Here is a 26,589-nt window from a genome sequence, read left to right on the forward strand (position 1 = left end):
AACAAGGAAGAAATAGAAAATACGAAGAAACCAATTACTAGCAATGAAATTGAATCCATAATTTAAAAAAAACTCCCAACAAACAAAAGTCCAGAACCAGATGGCTTCACAGGTGAATTCTGCCAAACATTTAGAAGAGGTAACACCTATCCTTCTCAAGCTAGTCCAAAAAACTGCAGAGGAAGGAATGCTTCCAAACTCATTCTATGAGGCCAGCATCACCCTGGTACCAAAACCAGACAAAGGTATCATAAAAAAGGCCAATATCACTGATGAACATAGATGCAAAAATCCTCAACAAAATGTTAGCAAACCAAATCCAACAATATATTAAAAGGATCATACACCATGATCAAGTGGGATACCATATCTTCTTTATCCATACCACATACCACTATAAGGAGAAATAAACAAATCCACAATTATAGTCTAAAATTTCAATACCTCTCTCTCTAATTGATAGAACAAGTTGACAGAAAAATCAGTAAGATTATAACAGCCACAAATAATATATAAGCAAATGAGCATGGCTGTATTCCAATAAGACTTCATTTACAAAAATACGTTGGGGTCAAATTATCATGAAGATGTAACAATTACAAACATATACATACCTAACAACAGAGACCCAGATACCCGAAGCAAAAACTGACGAAACTCAAGGGAGAAATAGCCAATTCGGCAATAATAGTTGAAGACTTCAATATCCCTACTTTCAATAACGGACAGAGCCATCAGATAGATAATCAATAAGGAAACAGAAGACTTGAGCAACACTATCAACCAACTTGACCCAACTGACATTTATGTAACTCTCCACCCAATGACGGCAGAATACACATTTTTTTTTTAAGTACACCCAAGTACATTTACCAAGACAGACCATATTCTGGGCCATGAAACAAGTCTCAATACATTTAAAAGAGTTCAAGTCATACAAGTATGTCCTTTCACCACAGTAGAAATCCCCCAAGAAATCAATAACAGATAAGATTTTTGGAGCACCCCCACCCCAAATATTTGGAAATTAAATAACACACAGGTAACTAGCAACTAGTAGATAAATTAAGTCCTGGAGATCTAAATGCATAGCATAAATGTTATAATCAACAATACTGTATTATGAACTTCAAAGTTGATGAGACTAGATCTTAATTGTTCTCATCACAAAAGAAATGATAATTATGTGATATGATAGAGGTATTAATTACATTGCACTATATAAATGCATCAAATCAACACTCTGTACATCTTAAACTTACACGATGTTATAAGTCAATTATATTGCAATTAAAAAAAACACATAGGTCGGGACTTCCCTGGTGGTCCAGTGGTTAAGAATCCGCCTTCCAATGCAGTGGACGTGGGTTTGATCCCTGGTCTGGGAACTAAGATCCCATGTGCCGCTGGGCAACTAAGCCCACACGCCGCAACTACTGAGCCCACGTGCTCTGGTGCCCATGCAGCACAACTAGAGAGCCTGTGCACCACAACTAGAGAAGCCCGTGCAGCCAAAATAAAAAAACAAACCAAAAAACCACACAGGTCAAAGATCTCAAAAGGGAAATTAAAAGTATTTTGAATGGAATGAAAATAAAAACATAGCATTTCAAATTTATGGGATGTGGCTAAAGAGGTACTTAGGGGATATTTACAGCAGTAAACACATTAACAAAGAAGAAAGATTTCAAATCAATGGCTTCAGCTGCCACCTTAAGAAACATTATATATATATTGAACCCCAAAGTAAATAGAAGGGAAATAATAAAGAACAGAATGGAAATCAATGAAATAAAAACCAGAAAAACAATAGGAATAAACAAAAACAAAACCAATGAAGCCAAAAGCTGGTTCTTTGAGAAGATTATTAACACTGATAAATCTTTAGCCAGACTGATTAGGAAAATAGAGAGAGATGACACAAATTACCAATATCAGAAATGAAAGAGGTGATATCACTACAGAATTTATAAGTATCAAAAGGATAATAAGGAAACATTATGAACAACTTTTTGCCTATAAATTCAACAACTTGGATGACACAGACAAATTACTTGAAAAACAAACTACCAAAGCTTATTCAAGAAGAAACAGATAATCGATATCTGTTAAAGAAATTAAATTTTTAGTTAAAAACCTTCCTGCAAAGAAAACTCCAGACCCAGATGGCTTCACTGGTGAATTCTACCAAACATTTAAGAAAGATGTAATATCTATTTTACACAAATTCTTCCAGAGAAATGAAGAGAAGGGAATATTTATAGAGTAAGGCCAACATTACTCTATCAAATCAAACAAAGGCATCATAAGGAAAACTACAGATCATTATTCCTCATGAACATAGATGAAAAATTTTTAACAAAAAAATGTAGCAAACTGAACCTAAAATATATATAAAAAGAAAAATACCATCCTGACCAACTGGGGGTTCATCCCAGAAATGAAAGGTTGGCTTAAAATTGGAAAAACAGCATAACTGAGCATAGTTAAAGAATAAAAGAAAAAAGAAAAAAATTCATGTAAACTTAATAAATGCAGAAAAAGCATATGAGAAAATCTAGCTTCCATTACTATAAAAATTATCAGCAAAATAGGAATAGAAGGGAAACTCCTCAACCTGATAAAGGGCATCTATGAAAAAACTACAGTTAACATCATACTTAATGGTGAAAGCCTGAATGTTTTTGCCGTAAGATCAGGAATAAAACAAGCATGTCTACTTCTCTACTCCTATTCAGCATCCTACTAAAGGTGCAGTATGCAAGAAAGAAAAAAACAAAAGGCAGATAACATAATCACCTTTGTAGAAATCTGATGGAATCTACAAAAAAGATACAAACACTACTGAGTTTAGAAGATTGTAGGACATAATATCGACATAGAAAAGATATTTGAGCTGGAACTTGAATGATAAGTAAGGACTTCTCAGTTAGATTAAAGGTATTCAAGGCAGAGGGAATAGCACGGAGACAGGTAAGAATGTGTGCTAACAAAGAACAAAAAGACTGTGGGGCCCAAGGGGTATACATGCATGGAAGCAGTGTACATGGTCTTTGCCACATGATGGGTCATGCAGAGGTCTCTTGCTCTGGGGCTTACTGCTGATATAACAGTCTTAACCTGAAAGTGGTCCAGACAAACTAGGTACATCACATCCTCTTTCAATTCAAGAAGAGCACAAAGACCATCAAAGCAACAGAAAATCTGCCACACTTCTAAGCACCTCAAGTGAAACGTGCACATAGTTCTAACCTCTTATGCAAGAAAGATGGATGTAAAAGTTCAGGATCCTTGTCCAGATCCCAAATTCAATAGATATCACTTGTACTCATGAATGAACTATTTAAAAGTCGGCCTGGGGGCTTCCCTGGTGGCGCAGTGGTTGAGAATCTGCCTGCTAATGCAGGGGACACGGGTTCGAGCCCTGGTCTGGGAGGATCCCACATGCCATGGAGCAACTAGGCCCGTGAGCCACAACTACTGAGCCTGCGCGTCTGGAGCCTGTGCTCCGCAACAAGAGAGGCCGCAACGGTGAGAGGCCCGCGCACCTGCAATGAAGAGTGGTCCCCGCTTGCCACAACTAGAGAAAGCCCTCACACAGAAACGAAGACCCAACATAGCAAAAATAAATAAATTAATTAATAAACTCCTACCCCCAACAACAACAACAACAAAAAGAGTACATGTGAATTCCAGAGTTTACTTATGAGGAGGTTCTATTAAAAATAAAAAAGTCAGCCTAGCAACTCAGACTCTGCAAACTACACAAGTTCACTGAAAACAGCTATTTCCTGATATGGCCCTCTAGTTATTGGTATGACTGAGGCTAGTTTCAGATTTACCCATAAGATTAATTTTCAAATGTTCTAAATTGATTGTGGTGATGACTGCACAACTATGCTGTGAATATATGAAAAAACATTGAAATGTACATTTTAAGCAGGTGAATTGTATGATATGTGAATTATATCTAAATATAGCTACTATTTCAAAACAAGAATCATTTTTGAGGATTTAAAGAATACTTTTTTGTTTTAATCAAATAGACAGTATCTTGCAGATTTAGTAACTATTAGTTTAAGTGTCAATCATCTTTTAAAATCAGATACATGACTCAAAGAATTCTTGTACAGTTAGCAAGCAGTACATTCTTCCCTCCTGCTGTTTTGTTTCCCAGCCAGACCGAGGTTAGGTTACATTAAATCTAGTCATAAAAACAAAATAGTTATACATCTGGCAATAAAATTCTATGTTAGCTTAATTTCCAAAAGACTGGGAAAAAAAAAAGAAGAATGCAGCACATCATTAGTTTCACGTTTCACCATGAAATGAATAAATGAATTAACACATTTCACCAATTAAAATCCAAGGGATACATCATTTAGGTAATTTCCCCAGATCCCTCAGGTTCCTAATATACTGTTCGACCATTCTGCCAAGCAGCTTTTTTCTAAGATGTTCTTTCTTACCTGGTCTCAAAGGTGTGACATCTTGCTGAAGATTAGCTGTTCTCAGAGGAGTTTTGCTCTGAAAAAGCCCTCCTGTACCATTCTTCCCAGGAAACTTATTCTCCAAATTGGCCTTCTCTTCTGTGAAAAGGTAAAATCACCATCGTGTAAACAATCAGCAAAGAATGCAAAATAAATTAGTGCCATACATCTAATATGGGGCCTAAATAAAGCCTTCTACCAGTATACTTCTAACTCATTTGCAAGTACCAGCAAAGTCCTAGTGATCAAAAAGGAATAAGTACATATTATATGTCAGAGATAGCGACTGCAAAAACTATCACTAAAACACTGGCAACACTGAACAATGTATTATAGAAAAGAAGTGCAGACTCTGCATTGTGAATAGCTCCTTATCTTTGCTTGATACACATTCAGGACCACACAAGCATAAACTGGTCTTATCTACCACCTAAATACAGCATGTTCCTCTTAAAGAAAACTGTATCCAGCAAGACCTGCAAGGCTTACAAGGGACATCTGATAGTCTAATTGTGTTGAGGTTCTTCCTCAACTAGGAGAGTGTGGGGTGTATGAGTATGGAACAGAGTTAGGCTCTCTTAAGGAATTTTATCTTAGGTTCTGCTGTGCCCAAAAGCCAGTGCAAAACAGTGAAAAGTGTGTTCTACCAACAGCCTACTGATAGAAATTTTAGGAATGTAGCGAGCCTCAGCAATAACTCTGTGAATGTACACTCTGATTGCAAAACTGTGTAAAAAGATTTGATTATTTGGAAGAAAATTAGAAAGTAATATATTAGAACTAAGGTGATTTTGAAAAAAAGAGTGGGATTCATTTTTTCTTCTAAACTGTATCTAATAGTATTGTTATATTAATATTTCCTTTCTTGTTTTCAAGAAAAACTTGGAAAAAGAGATAGACAACTCAGCTATTTCCTCAGGGTTTCTGTGGGCCAAGGGCATGGGGAAGACTTCTGTATGGCAGCTGGCCGTCTTATCCACCCTTCCTCCTACACCACGCCCAAAAGACCCCTCCTCTCAGGATACCCACTGGATTTTATTAGAATCCTTTTCCAAGAGAATGGCATATGCCATCACATTTGGACACTGCATTATAAGTGTTAAGTACAGCTGCAATGGACTAATTTCTATCCCCCATCACATACTGATTTCTCTTAATGAGGAGGATAAGGACATGAGATAGAAGAAAATGAAGAAGCCCCAGCAAATACTAGCCTCACATATCACTGGGCTCAGATATTACTCCAATGTAATATAAAAACAAAACCACATCCTTATTTGTTAACCTGGTGTCAAAGTTTGTGTCATATCACCTGCCCCAACATCAGGCAATCCTATCTCTATTTGGAGATTGGGTTCTGAGTAGCATAATCCCTCCATTTAAAAATGAACTGGGGGGAATTTCCTAGAGGTCCCGTGGTTAGGACTCCCTGCTTCCACTGCAGGGGGCACAGGTTCGATCCCTGGTCGGGGAACTAAGATCCCTCAAGCTGTGTGGTGGGGCCAAAAACTAAAAAAAAAAGAACTGGGGAGAAGCAGCAAGAGGGAGATGAGTATAGTTATAAAAGGGCAACACAGGATCCTTGTGATGTTAGAACTGTTTGATATCTTGACTGTGGCAGATCAACAAACCTACACAGGTGATAAAATTGCATAGAATTTAATACACATAAATAAAAATAAATACAAATCAAACTGAGGAAATCTGAGTAAGACTGTCAACATCCCATTTCAGTTGTAATATTATACTCTATGCCCAGTGACAGTGGAGCAAGTTTTTATGTGACTGCCATCACTACAGACATGTCCTAGAACTTCACTCAACTTTGTTTCATCTAGATTTTACCATATGTCCCTAAAGCTTAAATATTTGTCATTCTTAACTGGAAAACATTGATTTCTACTGAGAGTCTATTCCCAAAATACTGGGCATCTCGATTATTTCTATCATATCGTGGATGACAAAGTATCTTGGTGCAGAAAAGAATTTATATTTTTTAAATTTATTTATTTTTATAAATTTATTTATTTTTGGCTGCGTTGGTTCTTCGTTGTTCCGCGCAGGCTTTCTCTAGTTGCGGCGAGCAGGGGCTACTCTTCGTTGCAGTGTGCAGGCTTCTCAATGCAGTGGCTTCTCTTGTTGCGGAGCATGGGCTCTAGGCACACAGGCTTCAGTAACTGTGGCACGCAGGCTCAGTAGTTGTGGCGCACAGGCTTAGTTGCTCCACAGCATGTGGGATCTTCCCGGACCAGGGCTAAAACCCATGTCCCCTGCATTGGCAGGCGGATTCTTAACCACTGCACCACCAGGGAAGCGCAGGAATTTATATTTTGGTTACCTACAAACCCTTCTATTTTTGAAAGGTCTCCAGCACAAAGCAAGTCACTAACCCTTAAAACAGCAGATACTTACCAAACCAGGAATCTATGTTTTGGGTATCTTCCTCATCATTCAAAGATGTAAAATTGATGAAGTCTGTTGGAGCATCATAGGAATAGGAGGTTGTAACTTGTGACATTTTTCCCACCCTTGGTGCAGAACAGCAGGTTTGCCCAGTGTTTGTTTCTCAATAGGTCACCTCCTAAGGAAAGAAATAGTTCAGAAATTTGGTGGCACATTTATCTAAGGTACTGATTGCCTAACAATTACTTTGCTTTTATGATCACATTTTGCAATTCTGAAAATCACCTGGGCAATATGCCTTACTTTTCAAATCACACTAATAGTTAACTTCGCTTTTTCAGTAACTTGAAGACACTCCTTGAGGTAAATATATTGGAATTAGAAAGAGGTCAAATTTGATGAATACCTACAACATGCCATGTACTGCGCTAGGTGTTTTACATTCATTATCTTATTTTCCTCAATCTACCGTTTTCTTATTTCCAGTCTCCTCCACATCCAGTGTGCTGTCTCTCTGCCCTGAATAACCCAATTTCTGAAACACACCATTAAATTTTATACCTACCGACCAAAATCTTACTCATCATTCAAATCCAGTCCAATTCTCTGTAAAATCTTTCCCAGTTTCCACCTATCATACCTAATCGTTGCCTCTCCAAAGCCATAGTGCTTTTATACCATCTAATTTTATATTAGTTAACTATGCAAATGTCTCTCCTAGTAGACGCTAAGTTCCTGTAGATAAGGATGAATTTTACTCACTTGTGTATACCTCATCCATCAAGGTGCTTAGAACAGTGTCTCATACATAGTAAAAACTCAATATAGTTTTGCCAAGTACAGGTTTTTTCTTTAGAAATACTTTCATAAAAATACTATTCCTGGGCATGAAGAGAAAGACTTCAAAAATTACATAAAAGAAAAAAAAAGTATATAAACGGCACAACATGCAGATTAGGTAAAAGAAACATGTCAAAGATATGGGTCCATCCTTACTTCAGCATACTTTGTACAGAAGTACTGTACTGTGTCCTCTGTCTGTGGAAACCTGTGTAGGTTTAAAGTCAGCCCCCACTCCAGCCTTGTATGGTTAAGAAAATAGCTGGAAGTAATCTGAAAAATAGCTGAAAGGCCACACTCACTGGTAAATAATTTCCCTATGAAACCCAATGAGCCATTTGTCTTCATCCATGAAATGACATGTACTTAAAAGTATTCTGTATCTTGGAAGAGAAGTAGATATCAGTAACAACTTGCATACACATTTATTAAACTAAGTACCTTTCTGTAAGCCCTTATTTTAGAAATACATGCTCATTTTAAAAAATTGGATCACAAAAATAGTTTTCATAAAAATCTACAGTGCCACACTGCTCCAGACACACATACGATACCTCTCTCAATCTCTCTCTCTCTCTCCACACACACACACGCACACATTTTGTTTTTTCAAATGGGATCATTGACATTTTGAATCTGCTTCACATATCGTGAGCATATTCCTTGTCAATAAATATAGATATATCAGCAACCACAATTTACTTATCCCTTATTTTAGGATTTTCCCAATATTTTCACTTTAAAGATACTACTAGAAGAATAACCATGTAGCTAAATTTCTGTACATATTCTTAATTCTTCCCTTAAGACAAATTCTTTTTTTTATTATTTATTTATGTTTTGTGTTTTTGTGGGTTTTTTTGTCTTGTTTTGTTTTGTTTTTGCGGTACGCGGGCCTCTCACCATTGTGGCCTCTCCCGCTGCGGAGCACAGGCTCCGGACGCACAGGCCCAGCGGCCACGGCCCACGGGCCCAGCCACTCAGTGGCATGTGGGACCCTCCTGGACCACAGCATGAACCCGTGTCCCCTGCATTGGCAGGCGGACTCTCAACCACTGCGCCACCAGGGAAGCCCATGTGGGGGTTTTTGGCTGCATTTGGTCTTTGTTGCTGTGGGTGGGTTTTCTCTAGTTGCGGCGAGTGGGGGCTACTCTTCGTTGCGGTGCGCGGGCTTCTCCTTGCGGTGGCTTCTCTAGTTGCAGAGCACGGGCTCTAGGTGCACGGGCTTCAGTAGTTGCAGCACGCAGGCCCCAGAGCGCGCGGGCTTCAGTGGTTGCAGCGCATGGGCTCAGTAGCTGTGGCACACAGGCTCTAGGGCACACGGGCTTCAGTAGTTGTGGCACGCAGGCTCAGTAGTTGTGGTGCACGGGCTTAGTTGCTCCTTGGCATGTGGGATCTTCCCAGACCAGGGATCAAACCCATGTCCCTTGCATTGGTAGGTGGGTTCTTAACCACTGCACCACCAAGGGAAGTCCCAAGACAAATTCTTAAAGATGGAATTGCTGGCTCTTGACACATACTGTGAAAACATTCCTCAGAAGAGTAATACCCACTAGCATTACCAGAGAGGTGTGCCCGTTCTCTTCTGGGCACTAACAGCCCTCAGTGCTCATTTTCTCTATTTTATACCACTATACCTAGGCTGTGAGATAACTCATGAGATTAATTCCACCCAACCTCATTGCTGCTCAGTGGTTTAGCCATCATTTCATTAGCTTCTCTCAGTGGACTTGGGTAATTCAGAAGGAATTTGTTCTGACAGATATTTAGTTTATATAGTGACATCAACCTATACACCAGAGAACCTCATTCTCCCATGGTCTCTCTTATGAACTCACTGAAGCCACAACTCCACAGATACCTTTATAACAATGTGCCGACTGAGGAACTTAATGTAGAAATATGACATTTTGGAATTGGGAGGAATTTTAAATAACACCTAACTTTTTAAGTTTATAGATAAAGATTAATTAAAGCGAAACGGGGTCCTCCAAGATCACACAACACTACTAATGATTATGGTAAAAACAGTTCCCAAAGATGATTATACATGCCAGACACCATGAGGTACTAAACTGTACTATTTTAATAACCCTCAACAATCCTCTAAAGCATCAATTATTATTTCCATCCTAGAAGAGGAAGCTGAAGGTAAGGGAGATTAAAAGACTTCCCAATATCATACAGTTATATAAAAGCAGAATTAGATCTAGAACTGAGGCCCCTGACTTCAGCACAGTGTTTTTCCTATATCGTTCTGCCCTCTCACCCTATGAATTAGAGAAGCAAGTTAATGCAGTTATAGTCTCTGTTTGCATAGAAAATAGTACGGTATTTCTTTCCAAGTAGATCCATTCTTCATAGTCTTTTGCCCTGAATAGAGGATTCTTTATTATCCTCCTTCTAAGTTTTCATTCTCCCCTATTTCTACTTTCATTATTCAGTTTAACTCAATAAGCTATTTATTAGCAGTCCACTCATATTACACACTTGCTGGAGGTCATAAATGTGGGCTTGATAATATCGGAGCTCCTTTCTCACTAATATTCAAGGATGAGACAATATGTCTCATACAAAAGGTAGATCTAGTCTCAGACACAAAGGAATTAAAACCTAGACAGGAGTTCTATTAGACTCAATAAATAAGACAGCATAAATATTTAAATTATATAGTATAAACCATAAGTATAAAGAAAATTAGAGGGACTTCTCTGATGGTGCAGTGGTTAAGAATCTGCCTGCCAATGCAGGGGACATGGGTTCTAGCCCTGGTCTGGGAAGATCCCACTGCCATGGAGCAACTAAGCCCACGCGCCACAACTACTGAGCCTGGGTGCCGCAACTACTGAAGCCTGCGCGCCTAGAGCCTGGGCTCCACAACAAGAGAAGCTACAGCAATGAGAAGCCTGTGCACCGCAACGAAGAGTAGCCCCCTCTCACTGCAACTAGAGAAAACCCACGTGCAGCAATGAAGACCCAACGTAGCCAAAAATAAATAAATTAGTTAAAAAGAAAAAAGGATGAAAATTAGAGATGACGTGGCTTAAGTCAAGTTATGATTAAATACTTTTCATTGAACAGCATCAAAACAGTAAGAAGTGCACTGTAACAGAAGTCACCTCCTTGATTGCCAAGCTTCCAAGCTTGGAGTAGCCATGGGACAGTTCTGGCCAATGAGAACGATGAGAATCTGCTGAGGGATTCATAGGAAAACTCGTACTTACCTGATACAGCTACAGCCCTTGCTCCTGCCCTCTTCCTTCAGCTTTCTTCTTGCCTTGAAGGCAGATGTAATGGCTAGAGCTATAGCAGCCATCATATACACAGGAGTAAATGATCAAGAGAATAACATACAATGGCCCTCATGTCACTGAGCTATTGTTCACTGATGATCAAATATCAGCAACCACCTACCTCTAGACAATAAAACTCTTTTCATATAGGCTGTTAAAGTCACATTTTCTTTCACTTAAAGCCAAAAACAATCCCAACATAGAAATCCAGAATTCTAGCCCTCTCCCTGGCATTACTTGATATATATGATAATGGGCAAGTCACTCCACCTTTCTGCCTACCTACTTCCCATAAACAAGTGAGAAGGTATTTTGAGTGCTATGAAATACACTACCGTATGATATTATCACTGCCTTTTGACCTACTGATACCTTTCCTCTCCTTGACCACATTTCTATTCAAAGGACATTGTTGAAAGATTCTCCAGCAATTGACAGTGGTTAAAATTCCCCTGCTGCAAGGAGGAAGTTTTCCAGTTCTTGTGAACAAACATGCTGGAACACATGGGAAAATCTTGGATTCCCATGATCTTAATGCCTAACCCAGGTCACTGGGAAGACTTCCCAGGCAGGAATGTAATGAAGACAACCAAAGCTGGGGGAGGGAAGAGGCAGGAATGTAATATGCAGCAACCCCACTTAGCCTCCTAAAAACTATGATTCCACCAAAGCATGCTGCTGAAAACCACCTGGAAAGTATTCAAATTTAAACCCTCACATCCTTTTTTCCTTTTTTTAATTATGGAGCTACACTGCTAGCCCCTGTGGAGGGCAATTTACATTTTTCTTTTTGATATATCTTGCCAAATGTAGAAATTTATCTTACAGATATGTATTCATACATATGTAAATATAAGAAAATTCACATAGCAGTGTTCATAAAAGCCAAAAAACTGAAAACCCCAATTCCACCAATAGATTAGTTGAATAAATTATGGCACAACCATATATTGAAATATTAAGTAACTTTAATATTAGATAACTTTACATATGTGATTTGTACAAAATGAGCTCCAAGAGCTACTAAGTGAGAAAAGCAAAATGCACAAGTGTGTGCTCCCATTCAGGTTATAAAAGAGGGAAAGGGGCAGGGTTTCCCTGGTGGCACAGTGGTTAAGAATCCACCTGCCAATGCAGGGGACAGTGGTTCGATCCCTGGTCCGAGAAGATCCCACATGCCGCGGAGCAACTAAGCCCATGTGCCACAACTACTGAGCCTGCGCGTCTGGAGCCTGTGCTCCGCAACAAGAGAGGCCGCAATAGTGAGAGGCCCACGCACCGCGATGAAGAGTGGCCCCTACTTGCCACAACTGGAGAAAGCCCTCGCACAGAAACAAAGACCCAACACAGCCATAAATAAATAAATAAATATAAATAAATAAATAAATAAATAAAAATAAAATGTTCCTGTGTATTGACCTAAAAAAATAATAGCTATTAATTACTGAGTCCTTATGACAAGCCAAACAGTGTTTTCATATATTAACTCACTAAATCCTCACAATAATCCTATAAAGTAGGTACTGTTATTATCTTAATTTTACAGATGAGGAAAATGAGGCACAGAAAGATTTACTATTTGTTCATGGTCATGAAGCTAAGAAGTAGCAGAGCCAGGATTCAAACCCAGACAGGCCCTAAAGGGAGTGTCCTTATCCACTGCCTCTCATATTTATTTAAAAACAGATATTTATGTAGATCAATATCAAATGTCAAGGAGCGAGAGACAAAACCATTTACAGATAATAATAACTTCCAAATACTGATTGTCTACCTCAGGCCAAGCACTTTACGAGGCACTTCACATAAATCATCTCATTTAAACTGCATTAACAATGTATAAGGTAGATATAGTCATCACCATCTTACAAATAAGGAACTGGCTCAACTATTCCAGGATCCTGGTGATCCAGGATCACCAACTAGTATGTAGCAATATTGAGTTTTAAGACCAGGTTAACAGGATTCCAAAATCTGGGGTCACTATAATATACAGGGTTTTCCTATAAATATTCCTTCAAAAATGAGGCAAGTAGGGACTTCCCTGGCAGTCCAGTGGTTAAGACTCTGTGCTTCCACTGCAGGTGGCACGGGTTCAATCCCTAGTCGGGGAACTAAGATCCCATATGCTGCACAGTGCAGCCAAAACACAAAAATGAGGTACGTAACCAAATCTTACTAACCTGTTAGACAAATACAGAAATAAACTCTGCTCTATAGAAGAATTAAGTATTCCTGACAAGTTGTGCAAAAAGAACACTTTGGTAAATTAAAAACCCTATTCTAAGTATACCAGGAAAACTCTGAGCTGAATCTTCTCATAAACTAAAATATCACCCCTTAATTTCTCTTTTTCTAAGTTTGTACTCTTGCATATAAATTTTTGCTGTAAACAAGATGGAGGTTAGTTTGAAGCTCTCAGTGGATATTCCAGAGTAGACGATTCACGCATCTGAAGGAGGGACGTCCTCTGAGGTCTAGGACTGCATTTGATCGGTGGGGGTTAAAAGGCGAAGGGGGCTGAAACCTAAATATACCTTTTCTTTATTTAGATGAAATTTTAAAACCAAAATACTATTTTTTAAAACAACCTCTTGCTGGAGAGGGTGTGAGGAAAGGGAACCCTCCTGCACTATTGGTGGGAATGTAAATTGATACAGCCACTATGGAGAACAGTATGGAGGTTCCTTAAAAAACGAAAAATAGAACTACCATATGACCCAGCAATCCCATTGCTGGGCATATACCCTGAGAAAACCATAATTCAAAAAGAGTCATGGGGCTTCCCTGGTGGCGCAGTGTTTGAGAGTCCGCCTGCCGATGCTAGGGGACACGGGTTCGTGCCCCGGTCCGGGAAGATCCCACGTGCCGCGTAGCAGCTGGGCCCGTGAGCCATGGCCGCTGAGCCTGCGCGTCCGGAGCCTGCGCTCCGCAACGGGAGAGGCCACAACAGTGAGAGGCCCACGTACCACAAAAAACAAACAACAACAAAAAAAAGAGTCATGTACCACAATGTTCATTGCTGCACTATTTACAATAGCCAGGACATGAAAGTGTCCATCGACAGATGAATGGATAAAGAAGATGGGGCACATATATACAATGGAATATTACTCAGCCATAAAAAGAAATGAAATTGAGTTATTTGTAGTGAGGTGGATGTACCTAGAGTCTATCATACAGAGTGAAGTAAGTCAGAAAGAGAAAAACAAATACCGTACGCTAGCGCCCTTATATGGAATCTAAAAAAAACACTACGGATGAACCTAGTGGAAGGGCAGGAATAAAGATGCAGATGTAGAGAACGGACTTGAGGACACAGGCTGGGAAGGGGAAGCTGGGACGAAGTGAGAGAGCAGCACTGACATATACACACTACCAAAATGTAAAATGGATAGCTAGTGGGAAGCTGCTCCATAGCAGAGGGAGATCAGCTCGGTGCTTTGTGACGACCTAGAGGGGTGGGATAGGGAGGGTGGGAGGGAGGCTCAAGAGGGAGGCTCAAGAGGGAGGCTCAAGAGGGAGGGGATTAGGGAATATATGTATACTGAGAGCTGATTCACTTTGTCGTACAAGAAACTAACATAATATTGTAAAGCAATTACACTCCAATAAAGATATTAAAAAATAAACGACCTCTTTTTCAAAAAGCTTCTTTTGAGCTATCTTTTGGTCTAATACAGCCCCTTGCCCCCACCCCCCGACCAAAAGAGGGGAACAAACAGATAAATACATATCCATTGAGAAGTCTGATTCTCCTCAATAAAGAGTGATGGCTCAAGTACATGAACAAAACCAAAAGTAACTACTGGGTTATGCTAGCGTCACTACGCTGCCTCTCCCACAAATAATAAATATTAGGATGTGAAACCTTCAAAAATTAAAGGACTGGGCTTCCCTGGTGGCACAGTGGTTGAGTCCGCCTGCCGAGGCAGGGTACATGGGTTTGTGCCCCGGTCCGGGAAGATCCCACATGCCGCGGAGCGGCTGGGCCCGCGAGCCATGGCCGCTGAGCCTGCGCGTCCGGAGCCTGTGCTCCGCAACGGGAGAGGCCACAACCGTGAGAGGCCCGCATACCGCCAAAAAAAAAAAAAAATTAAAGGACTAGTGGGAAATGGAACAGGCCAAGGCCAAAGCTAACTGTTTAAATGAGAGCCCCAAGCAAGGTGGAACTGGATGCCTTCCTGCACCGCTTAATCAAGACTGAATTTCTGTCAACAGGTTTCACTGAAAAAAAAAAAAAAAAAGGGCACATGCGTCAACCACATTCCCCCACACAAATCAAGCTGCCAAGCAAGAGAATCGGATTCACATTTCAAAATTATCTGAATCCACCACAACTTCAGACTCTTGCAAAACTAGAAACATTCTGAGTGAAGAAATAGCTCTTCCTGACCAATAATCCTATGATAGACAGGTAAAGGTTTCTCCCATATGTTATGAACTAGTTAGGTTCCTTTTAAAACTGCTTATCAAGTGCCATCCATCACATCACATGGCTAATTTTTGTTTCCAAAAAACAAAGATTTAAAAGATATATATAATCCTTTCCCTTAAGGAACTCACAGTAATTTTGACACAGGGTGATCTTTGCTGTGGAAGTGCAGAGAAGGGGAATAGACGAAGGAGGGTCAGAGAAGGCTTCCTGGTGGAAGTGATACATAAAAGATACAGATAGACCTGCAGAGTTCTACAGGCTAAAGATGAATATTGACTTTTTCTAGGGGAAGAAATAAATGGAAAGGGAAAACAAATAGGGGGAAGTATACAATTGAGGAAGATTGCAAAAGAAGCAAAGTAACCTATTTCCACATTCATCTGAAACTTACCTCCAAGGGTCCCTGTCTCTCTTCACTATCAAACCAAAAATAACCAGCCATGACAAGCTCTGTAAATCAAAAGGTGCAGGTTCACAGCGGGTGGAGGAAAGCTGTAAAAGGCTGCATTCTAAGTAAGGTTGAGAGAGACTAGCAGCTCCTGAGCAAAACGAAGACTTTGGTGTGATAAATGATCTCAAGTACCTCACTATACAAGCTTGTGAACTGTGTATTGCCTAATTCTATTGGAGGCAAAATCATGAGTTAAATAAATGGTAATGTAACAGAATAAACAGAGTAAGGCAAGATCTCATTAGAAGTGTAGTTAGTTAAAATGGTCCCATCCCAGGCAGTGCCATTTCCCTAGGGACACCCTCTCCTATTTTCACAAGGGATAAGAGATCCTGTTACACTACCACAAGTTAGAGTTGAGTTATTGTCATCTTAACCAGGGAGAAAACACCTACATTTCTTTTTCTTGTACATAAGGATTAGCAGGAGACAGTAAATGGCAACATAATACAGACAGCAATTTTAAATGTTCATCAAAGTCACAAACTAAGTCTGAAGGAAGTTAATGGACTTTGTGTTTCCACATTTGCTTGCTAACTTCTATGATGAAATCGGATCTATTTACAGAAACAGATCTATGAAGCTTCCAAAATTGGGTCATTTTAAAATCCAGTGACAATCTCTCACTGTCCAAGCACTTAGAAGTCAGCACAGGACACATGGACACTTGTTCTAATTCATCACTGTCCAGAAATCTCAAGCAAATACATTTTTCTACCATTTTCCTCCCAAACTTGTGAGTTTCTTATCGCTGTTTTTGAAGGATTACAAATTCAGTTCCGCTTTTTTTATTCATCCACAGAACTCTATAAACCATAATCCACTCTTACATGACTAACAGGACCTGGATAGAAATCAAAGATGCCATTTACCTCTAGGCCAAATAACAACACAGATCTTTTTAATACCAAAGTTTGCTGATGTTCCAAAAGTAAGAAGCTGAAAGAGTTTGTAAGGGTTGACAGTGGGGCTACAGGAGGTTACAATCCTAGTCAAATCTCAATCATTCAGTCTTGTAGAGATTTATATCCCTCAAAAGGTATCTGATTTGGAAAGCAGACAGACAGAGACACACCCACATACACACACACCCTAAAAAAGTGATAATCAATGAGGTGGCAGGGAGTGAGGTAGACAATGAGAAGGTCGGAAGGTTTTTAACTATAAACCTTTTTATATTATTTTGATTTTTGCACCATTTGTGCAAAAAATGTGCCTGTGTGAACATACACTGCTGGTGGATGTGTAAATCAGCACAATTTTCCTATAAAGCAATTTGGTGCTACGTACCAAAGTCTTAAAAATATACATTCTTTGGGACTTCCCTGGCAGCCCAGCGGTTAAGACTCCACGTTTCCAATGCAGGGGGCACAGGTTCAATCCCTGGTTGGGAAACTAAGATCCCACATGTCACACGGCCATAAATAAATAAATAAATTTTAAAAATTAAGAAAATAAAAATATGCATTCTAAAAAAAAAAAATATATATATATATATGCATTCTTTTTGACCAATGGTTCCACTGGGTAAAATACTATGGTAGAACGATATAATGGAATAATATATAGCCATTAAAATTATGTTATACAAAATTTTAATGAAATGAAAAAATTTTCATAACCTAATCATTAAATGAAAAAAAATGAAGGTTATTAGAGTATGGTTTCTTAAAACCAAATACAGATACCCTCCAAAATTTGGAAAGAAATCTATCAAAATGCTAGCCATAGTTTATCTGAGAGGTAGGATATTGGGTGACATTATTTTCTTTTGCTTTTACATATTAAATAAATTTTCTTCCAAAATAAGTGTTACTTTCTAAAGATAAGCTAGTTATTTAAAGAATTTTGAAGCTAATATATTAATGTCCCCCTTATTCCTTTTTAATGTAATACTGTGGATACAGCTTTACCTGTGGTTTAATCCGTCTGTCAGTCCACCTGTCTACAGGCTTGACTCAAAGTTGCAATATACTCTTTCACCTCTCTTCTGAAATCTTGAAGTCTAGAAAGTACTTCTTATCAAGAACCTGGAAGAAGCAGAAAGGTGATGAAACAGGTTCAAGTTCTTTGTAGTAAAAAAGGTTAACAGAGAACAGAAGGAGCTATTAAAACCCCAACCCCCCAACCCGGGGTCCCCAACCCCCGGGCCACGTACCAGTACCAGTCCGCACAGCAGGAGGTAAGCGGCAGGCGAGCAATTGAAACTTCATTTGCCGCTCCCTGTCGCTTGCGTTACCAACTGAACCATGCCCCCCACCCCCCACCCCCATCCAAACCCGTCCGTGGAAAAACTGTCTTCCACAAAACCAGGCCCTGGTGCCAAAAAGGTTGGGGACCGCTGCTATAAAATACCAAGGATACCCACTCTTAAAACCAAAGAGTGCTCTGAGAGCTAAGGTCTAAAGAGCATGGATCCCCCCAAATGCCAGACTTCTTAAAAGATTGTTGTTTCATTAGTGTAAAAATGTTCTTCAAGTTTTTTAGTGTACATGTGCTGTTTCCCAGTATCTTTGTGGTTACATACTCCCACTTTAAAGCAATCTTTCTGAAACCTGCAACTTAGGAACACTGACATCAAGGGGTTGCAGTGCGCACTTCTATCCTATTCAAACATCAGGACAAAGAGTAGGCACACTCAAAATATGAAAAAACTTCTACTACCTTTTTAAATTTAATAAAGTAGAAATAGGGACTTCCCTGGTGGTCCAGTGTGTAAGACTCCACGCTCCCAATGCAGGGGGCTGGGGTTTGGAACTAAATCCCGCATGTGTGCCACACCTAAGAAGTCCACATGCCACAACCAAGACCCAGCACAGCCAAAATAAATAAATAATAAATATTAAAAAAAATCTTAGCTTTAAAAAAAATTAATTAAAAAGTAGAAATAGCATTTTATAAATTTTCTAAATTATGCTCCTACATACAATTTTATACCTTTCTCACTAATACAATGACAATAATGTATAATACAATTTATAATACAATAATGATAATACAATTTTATACCTTTCTCACTAATCTTTAATTTCCCCCTATAATCAAGTTTCTCTATGCAAACAAACAAAAACAGAACCCCTCCCAGTTATCTGTACTTTTTTCACAAAGTACCCTAGCTGCTGATCGGTCTCAGACACAGATCTATTCACAGAATTGATTGTCCTGTTCCCTGGTGGCGCAGTCGTTAAGGATCTGCCTGCCAATGCAGGGAACACGGGTTCGAGCCCTGTTCCAGGAAGATCCCACATGCCGTGGAGCCACTAAGCCCAAGCGCCACAACTACTGAGCCTGCACTCTAGAGCCCAGAAGCCACAACTATGGAAGCCCGTGCGCCTAGAGCCCGTGCTCTGCAACAAGAGAAGCCACCGCAATGAGAAGCCAGCGCACCGCAACGAAGAGTCATCCCCCGCTCTCCGCAACTAGAGAAAAGCCTGTGCGCAGCAACAAAGACCCAACGCAGACAAAAATAAATAAATAAATTTATAAAAAAAAGAATTGATTGGCCTGTTCAATCTCCCTGTAGTAAATTCTGCTTCCTACCTTTACCCATATGGCAAAGAAAATTCAGTTTGCCAAAGGACATTTAAATCTCTCCTCCTTTCTTCCCAAGCAATTCAAAAAGAATTAGGGGGCTTCCTTGGTGGTGCAGTGGTTGAGAATCTGCCTGCTAATGCAGGGGACACGGGTTCGAGCCCTGGTCTGGGAAGATCCCACATGCCACGGAGCAACTAGGCCCGTGAGCCACAACTACTGAGCCTGCGCGTCTGGAGCCTGTGCTCCACAACAAGAGATGCCGTGACAGTGAGAGGCCCGCGCACCGCGATGAAGAGTGGCCCCCGCTCGCCGCAAGTAGAGGAAGCCCTCGCACAGAAACGAAGACCCAACACACCCAAAAATAAACCCAACCAAATATTAAAAAAAAAAAAAAAAAGAATTAGGGAAGAGACCCAGGAAAGGTTGAGGAAAAAATACATATAGGAAATATAGGTGGATTCTGAACCTCTCCTGATACCTGAACAAGAAATGAAGGATCTTCCCACATAATCCTGTCTCCTGTTGAAGCTTAATTGCAGCTGCAGGATAAACTAACTTTATTAAGGTTGGAATACACAGACTTAAGCATAAGGTGGGCCAAAATAACTATTTTCTTTAAATGATTTGAAAGTTTAAACAAATTTACCAATCTAATTCAATATATCCAGTTTTTCATACCTGAAATTTTGTAGTCAATTTAGATAATGCCTTCTTGTCTTTCCAATTCAACAGATATTGAATGGGTGATTTCCAGGCACCAAGACTGTTCGGGTTCCTGTCTAACTAAACTCTCCTTATCAAGAACGGTTTCTGTCCCACCTGCTTCACAAAGCCACCCTTGCCTGTTTTAAGCCTCACTGATCTCCCTCACCTCTAAACTGCCAGGGTGCTTACAATACAAAACAATAGAGCACTCAGATGCTTTCTTGTCTTGTTCTAATTGTCACTTGTCAATTTGAATCAGACTTTTGGCCTCAAGCATACCAGAAACCATTCATCTGTATACACACAGTATCTAATACTGAGCACACAGTACAACCTCAAAGGTCAATTAATTAGCTAAGTGAGCTGGGAGCCACAATAATTTTGATCCCAAGAGTGCCAACTTAATACTGAATTGACACACCCACAGTACAACTCCAAAACAACGTAAGTTTGATCTAGAGGTGGCTTGACAGGGGGTGATACACCGAGGCCACAACACAAAAATATCCTCAGTATTGCAGCAAACAGTTTGAATTTTGACATCTGATGAGTGAGACAAATTGAAAGGCCACAGAATGTCAACAAGGTAAGGCTGAACCAGGGAGAACTCCAAGTGATGGTCTTAAAGCAAAATCAGCAGAGCACTCAGATGCTGTCTTGTCCTAAGCAGGACTGATAGGGAGGAAGTCCTTGGTACCTAAGTACTAGGAAACTGTAGGTGAGAAAAAGAAACCATGTATCAAGAAACCAGGGAGAAAAACAATCCTACAATATTACAGCCTGGTTCACTTTTCCTTCCCTCTCCAATCTATAAGTGTTTTAGGACAGGAAATTAGAAAAGCAGTAATACCTACTGATAACACACAAAGGGAGAGGGCTGGGCAGATAGGGATAAAACAGAATGAATTTTAAATCCCCAAATAGAAAGACAACTCCAAGTGGAATTAAACTTGTCCTCAATTATGTTCTCACCTCATTTACCTTTCTATCTTGCACAACAGTTTTGAAATGTAGTTGTTTGTGGCCACATCTTTTTCCTCCACCAAATGCCACACGTCTTGAGGGCGGGTGGGGCTACTGTATCACCCATTTCGAGAAATGTATCTAGATTACGGGCTTCAGTCTCCCTCCTATAAAGGAGGGCTAAGACTAGCACCGACTTCACTGGATTGGGGCGAAAATTAAATGAGAAAACGCAGAGTGCTTGGTCCGGTAAACGCTTATTTCATGTGTGCTGGGTAATAATATAATTGTCGTTACCGTTATCCTTAGCCCACAGCCTCCCCCCACTCCTCCTTCCACTTATTTCCCACGCCGGCCTCCGCCTCTACCTGTAGACACAGCCCGCTAGTCCCGGTCCGGCCGGGGAAATCCTGTCATGAAGGGAAGGGTGGCCGGAAGCCCGGCTCCTGCTCTGCGGGTCAGGTCGGCGCCCCAGCAGCACACCGTCCCAGAAGCTGAGCCCTCGAGGAGGAGGAGACCTCCAGTCACTTGGAAATCAGGGAGAAGGCTGCCCGGCGCCCCAGCTGCTCCCCTTTTCTCCCCTCGGCTCACCTCGCCTCAGCGCTGACAACCGACCGCCAGGAAGACCCGCCGCGGGACTCATTCAGTACCGTTGAAAATTTGAACCCAGATTCTCCAGTCAAACGCACCAATCAGAGTGCCGGGAACCAGCTATCCCAGCCTTCCGATTGGCCCTAGAGATCGTAGGGAGGCCGGAAGTCAGGATGAGGGACAAGAAAACAACCGGCCCCGGAGACTCCTGGGAAATGTAGTGCGATTGCGTGAGCCGGCTGCAACAACTCGAAAGAGGAAATTACCACAAGGCCCAGAACGGTCGGCTACACACTGTTTGGGAAAGGTGGTACTACCCACTGAAGAGAGAGGGAGTCTATTTAGGTAACAGGCGCGCGTCCTGAACTTCCCCAAAACTTTCACGGAAGGAAATTCTTCATTAGTTTATAATTCTCCCTGTAGTTGTGCATCGTGCCTTTGATTTTTCTTAGGAATTCACTTCGTTTTAACATCGAGTCCCCTGCAAGCAACATAGTCTCGCCCCCAGATTCTCTGCCAATCGTGAAGGAGTCTCTCAAACTCTTTATCCAGTCCACGCCCCAATATTACTGGCTAAAGCCGGCGGCTTTTTGGAGGTTTGGTCTTTCACTTTTAATGCCGTCGGCATCCTTGGCTCTATTACCCTCGTATTGTAGAAGAGAAAACAAATGCTCACAGAAGTTGAGTAAACTTATCTAAGATCACATTTTTTAAGTAGAGGAGATGGGATTTGAGTTAAGAACGTCTGATCCTATATATCATCAATAGTCAATTAGAAGATAATAGCAACAAAAAGAACAAAAAGATCAACGTTCATAATAACGAAAAAGGCAACAAAGTTTTAAAAAATAAGCCTAAGACCTTTACGGGAAATTTTAAAACTTCGTTGAATAACTATAAAAATAATTAAATAAGCTATAGACCTTATTAATGGATGGGGAGATCTAATATTGTAAATTCTCCATATTAAAAGTTCAAGGCAATTCCGATGAAAATCGCAATAGGTTTTGTCATGGAATTTGCCAAGTTGATTTTAAAATTCACATGGAAGGAAAAAAGCACAAGAAGTGGCATCTGAATTTTGAAAAATAATAGGGGGCAATCGCCATAACAGATCTCACAAATATTAACATACTACGAAATTATAGTAATTTAAAAAGTATCGTCAGTTGAGTCTATGGGGATACAATCAGCAAAATCCAGACAAGAAAACTCTACAGGACAAAAGATCTAGTATCTTCAAAAAATAAATAGAAAAAACAAAAACAAACAAACAAAAAAAACCAGCAAGAGTTGGGTCTTTTTGTTTGTCTTTGTTTTTCAATATTCCTTATTTTTAGAGATACACATGGAAATGATGAGGATGAAATGACTCTAGAATTTGCTTCAAAATAATCTGGAATATGCCAGGAAGGGAAGTAGATGGGAGTATAGATGAAACAAGATTCACCACAAATTGATAATTGCTAAAACTGAGTGACAGGTTCAATATACATATATACATACACATACATATATGCGTTTGAAATTTTCCACAATTTTTTAAAGCAGGGTATTGGCATAGAAAATTTTTTTAACAACAAAAGATCAGTAGAAGAATTTAAGGGTTCAGACACAGGCGCATGTATATCAGAATTTAGTAAATGCTGAGTAGAATTTCAAATCAGATGGAAACAAATAATGGAGTTAGGACATTTGCTTTTCATTTGGGGAAAATATTATGTTAGATTTTTATCCAACACTGTTTACAAATTTCAGATGAATTAAAACCCTAAAGATATTTAAAAATTAAAAATTTTAGGGACTTCCCTGGTGGTCCAGTGGGTAGGACTCCACGCTCCCAATGCAGGGGGCCAGGGTTTCATCCCTGGTCAGGGAACTAGATCCCAAATGCATGCCGCGACTAAGGAACCTGCATGCCACAACTGTGAGCCCACATGCCGCAACCGGGAGATCCCACATGCCACAATTGAGGATTCTGCATGCCACAATGAAGTTCCCGCGTGCCGCAACTAAGACCCAGTGCAGCCAAAATAAATAGACTTTTTTAAATTAAAAATTTTAAGTTAAAATATATGTTTATGACATCGTGTAGGAAATTTTTAAGTAAGACATAAGGGGAAAACTAAGACATAAAGAAAAAGACTGACCAAACCAAAATTTTAAAATTCTGTTTGACAAAAGAAAAACAAACAAAACTGAAGGATAAAATATTTCCAACACATGTAACAAAGTATTAGAACCTAAAATGTAAACAACAACAAAAACTCCTAAGAATCAGTGAGAAAAGGACAAAAGCTCAATAGGGGGAAAAATGGGGAAAATAGGCAATTCTTAGAAGAAGAAACAAAATGGGCCATTAAAGACATGAAAAGGTGCTTGGCCTCAGTAGTAATACTGAAATTAAATTTTAAACTTAATTTAAACAAAGAAGTACCATTTTTCACCTATCAAACTGACCAAAATTAAAAGTTTGATGGTATCAAAGATTTACAAGGTAACTCAGAAGGTTGGGGAAAAGGATGGGTTCAGCTGCTTTAAAGGGCAACTTGGCAACACGTATTTAAAATGTCAAACATGTGTGCCCTGTAACCTAGCACTTCTATTTCTAGGTTTAGTTCCAAGAGACACACTTATCAACTTTCACACAGAGAAACAGAGGCACAGTCACTGCAGCATTTACTGAGCATCTACAATGTGCCAGTCGCTGTGCTAAATGTGGGGATATAGCAGTGAAAAGACAGACAAAATCTCTGTCTTCAAGGAGCTGACGTTCTAGTGGAGAAGATAGACACTAAACAAGGTGAATAAATAAATAAGTAAATAATATCTCATAATAAGAGATGATAAATGCAAAGCCATGACAAGAAGCGGAGGAAGGGAGGGCTGGACAGGGACAAAGGGAGGGCAGGGTCTGCCTAGGCTGTGGCTGCCCACCGACCTCAAGGTACGTGCAGGGCCACTGGTAGGGGTGGAGGTAAAGGTACTTGCTTTATATTAGGAGGGAAGCGATATCAAAGCTGTGCTGTGTCCAGGGCCTGCTAGGCAGAAAGTGCTCAGTGAGTGAATGAGTGTATGAGGCAATGCCAGGAGTCCAGGATGTGTGCAAGAACTTCCCAAGTCCTTCCAGATTAACAAGAGGTAATAAGCCTGGCCCAAAAGATTCCTCTCTTGTCATTCCTTCTGCATCCATTGTAGTGTAGGCTGGGTCTCAAGTTCCCATTATTTACGAATGGGAGACTTCAAGGTCTGAAATCACCAAAGAAGAATTTTAGACCTGAAGGAAGCGCAGACATATCTGGTAGACCCTATCCACAATTTCAGTCATTACTCTTTTGTTGATTTATTTTATATATTTATTTATTTATTTTCTTTATTGTTTTTTTGGCTGTGTCGGGTCTCAGTTGCAGCATGCGGGATCTTTCGTTGCTGAGTGCGGACTTCTCTCTAGTTGTGGCGTGCGGGTCTTTCTCTCTTTAGTTGTGGCGAGCCAGCTCCAGAGCACGTGGGCTCTGTAGTTTGTGGCATGCAGGCCCTCTCGTTGAGGAGCGCGAGCTCGGTACTTGTGGCGGATGGGCTTAGTTGCCCCGTGGCATGTGGGATCCTAGTTTCCGGATCAGGGATCGAACCCACGTCCCCTGCATTGGAAGGTGGATTCTTTACCACTGGACCACGAAGGAAGTCCCTCATTACTCTTTTGGCCTTATCCATGTGAAAGGGGTTTGCAATTATAAATAGGGTAGCTCAGGGACGTTTGAACAAAGACCTGAAGGAGGTGAAGGAGTAAGTCATGCAGATATCTGAAGGAAGAATGTTCCAGGCAGAGGGAACATCAAGTGCAAAGGCAGGAGCAGAGAGGCATGTTTTAGAAATAGCTAGGAAGTCAGGGTGACTGGATCAAATGGACAAGGAGGAGAGTATCAGAAGATGAGGCCAGAGATATTCTGGGTCAGGATGCAGACCAACTGGGCCTTAGTAAGGAAGCTGATTTTTACTCTGAATAAGGTGGGAGTCCTGGGAGGGTTTTGAGCATTGATTTACTCTCTACTTATAACGGGATAACTCTGGCTGCTGTGCTGAAAACAGAGGGAAGGGGAACAAGAGTGGAAATAGGGAAATCAATTAGTAGGCTGCTGCACTGTAGTTGTGAAAAATTGGAAACCACCTAATGGTCCATTAGTAGAGGGGGGTTGTTCAATAAACTGTCTATAGGATGGAATACTAAGCATCAGTTCAAGAAGAGCTTGGGGGCTTCCCTGGTGGCACGGTGGTTAAGAATCCGCCTGCCAATACAGGGGACACGTGTTCGAGCCCTGGTCCGGGAAGATCCCACATGCCATGAGCAGCTAAGCCTGTGCACCACAACTACCAAAGCCTGCGCGCCTAGAGCCCATGATCCACAAGAGAAGACACCACAATGAGAAGCCCGCGCACTGCAACGAAGAGTAGCCCCCATTCACCGCAACTAGAGAAAAGCCTGCGCGCAGCAACGAAGACCCAATGCAGCCAAAGATAAATAAATAAATTTTTTTAAAAAAACGAGTTTGATAGATCTGGACTGATATGGAGATAATCTTTGAGACACATTCTGGAGTTAAAACACAAAGTGCTGATTGATTAGGGGTGTTTTTTTTTTCATTATGAAACCATTATGGGGTTTTTTTTCTGAACTTTAAGAACTATATTTTCTTACTGAAGTATAGTTGATCATAATGTTTTCTAAAAATATGCAAAACAGTGTACCACGTTTCCCATGGGTGTGATTAAGTATTGACAGCTAGCACTTACCGGGCACTTACCATAGGCCAGGCTCTGTTTGGAGTACTGTGCACAGAGTTAACTCATTTCATCCTGACAATAACCCTGTGAGGTAGGTAATGT

The 26,589-nt window shown here is 40.4% G+C and overlaps 1 protein-coding gene across 3 annotated transcripts in view; it reads right to left on the reverse strand.

Moving 5' to 3' along the window:
- The window catches only part of TPX2 (TPX2 microtubule nucleation factor), a 59,554-nt gene extending 37,820 nt beyond the window's left edge, over positions 1-21,734 (reverse strand). For 2 of the 3 annotated variants that reach the window (XM_079946537.1, XM_079946535.1), the window contains exons 1-4: positions 21,486-21,734; positions 17,829-17,945; positions 6,903-7,071; positions 4,470-4,589 (exon numbers count right to left, since the gene is read on the reverse strand). In XM_079946537.1, coding sequence (XP_079802663.1) covers positions 4,470-4,589; positions 6,903-7,008 — 226 coding nt within the window. In that variant the 5' untranslated portion in view covers positions 7,009-7,071; positions 17,829-17,945; positions 21,486-21,734. The remainder of the gene's footprint in view (positions 1-4,469; positions 4,590-6,902; positions 7,072-17,828; positions 17,946-21,485) is intronic. The other variant, XM_079946536.1, reaches the window with a different exon arrangement.
- Between the last annotated feature and the right edge of the window lie 4,855 nt (positions 21,735-26,589).

This window comes from Stenella coeruleoalba, assembly GCF_951394435.1.
Source record: "Stenella coeruleoalba genome assembly, chromosome: 15".
Lineage (NCBI taxonomy): Eukaryota > Metazoa > Chordata > Mammalia > Artiodactyla > Delphinidae > Stenella > Stenella coeruleoalba.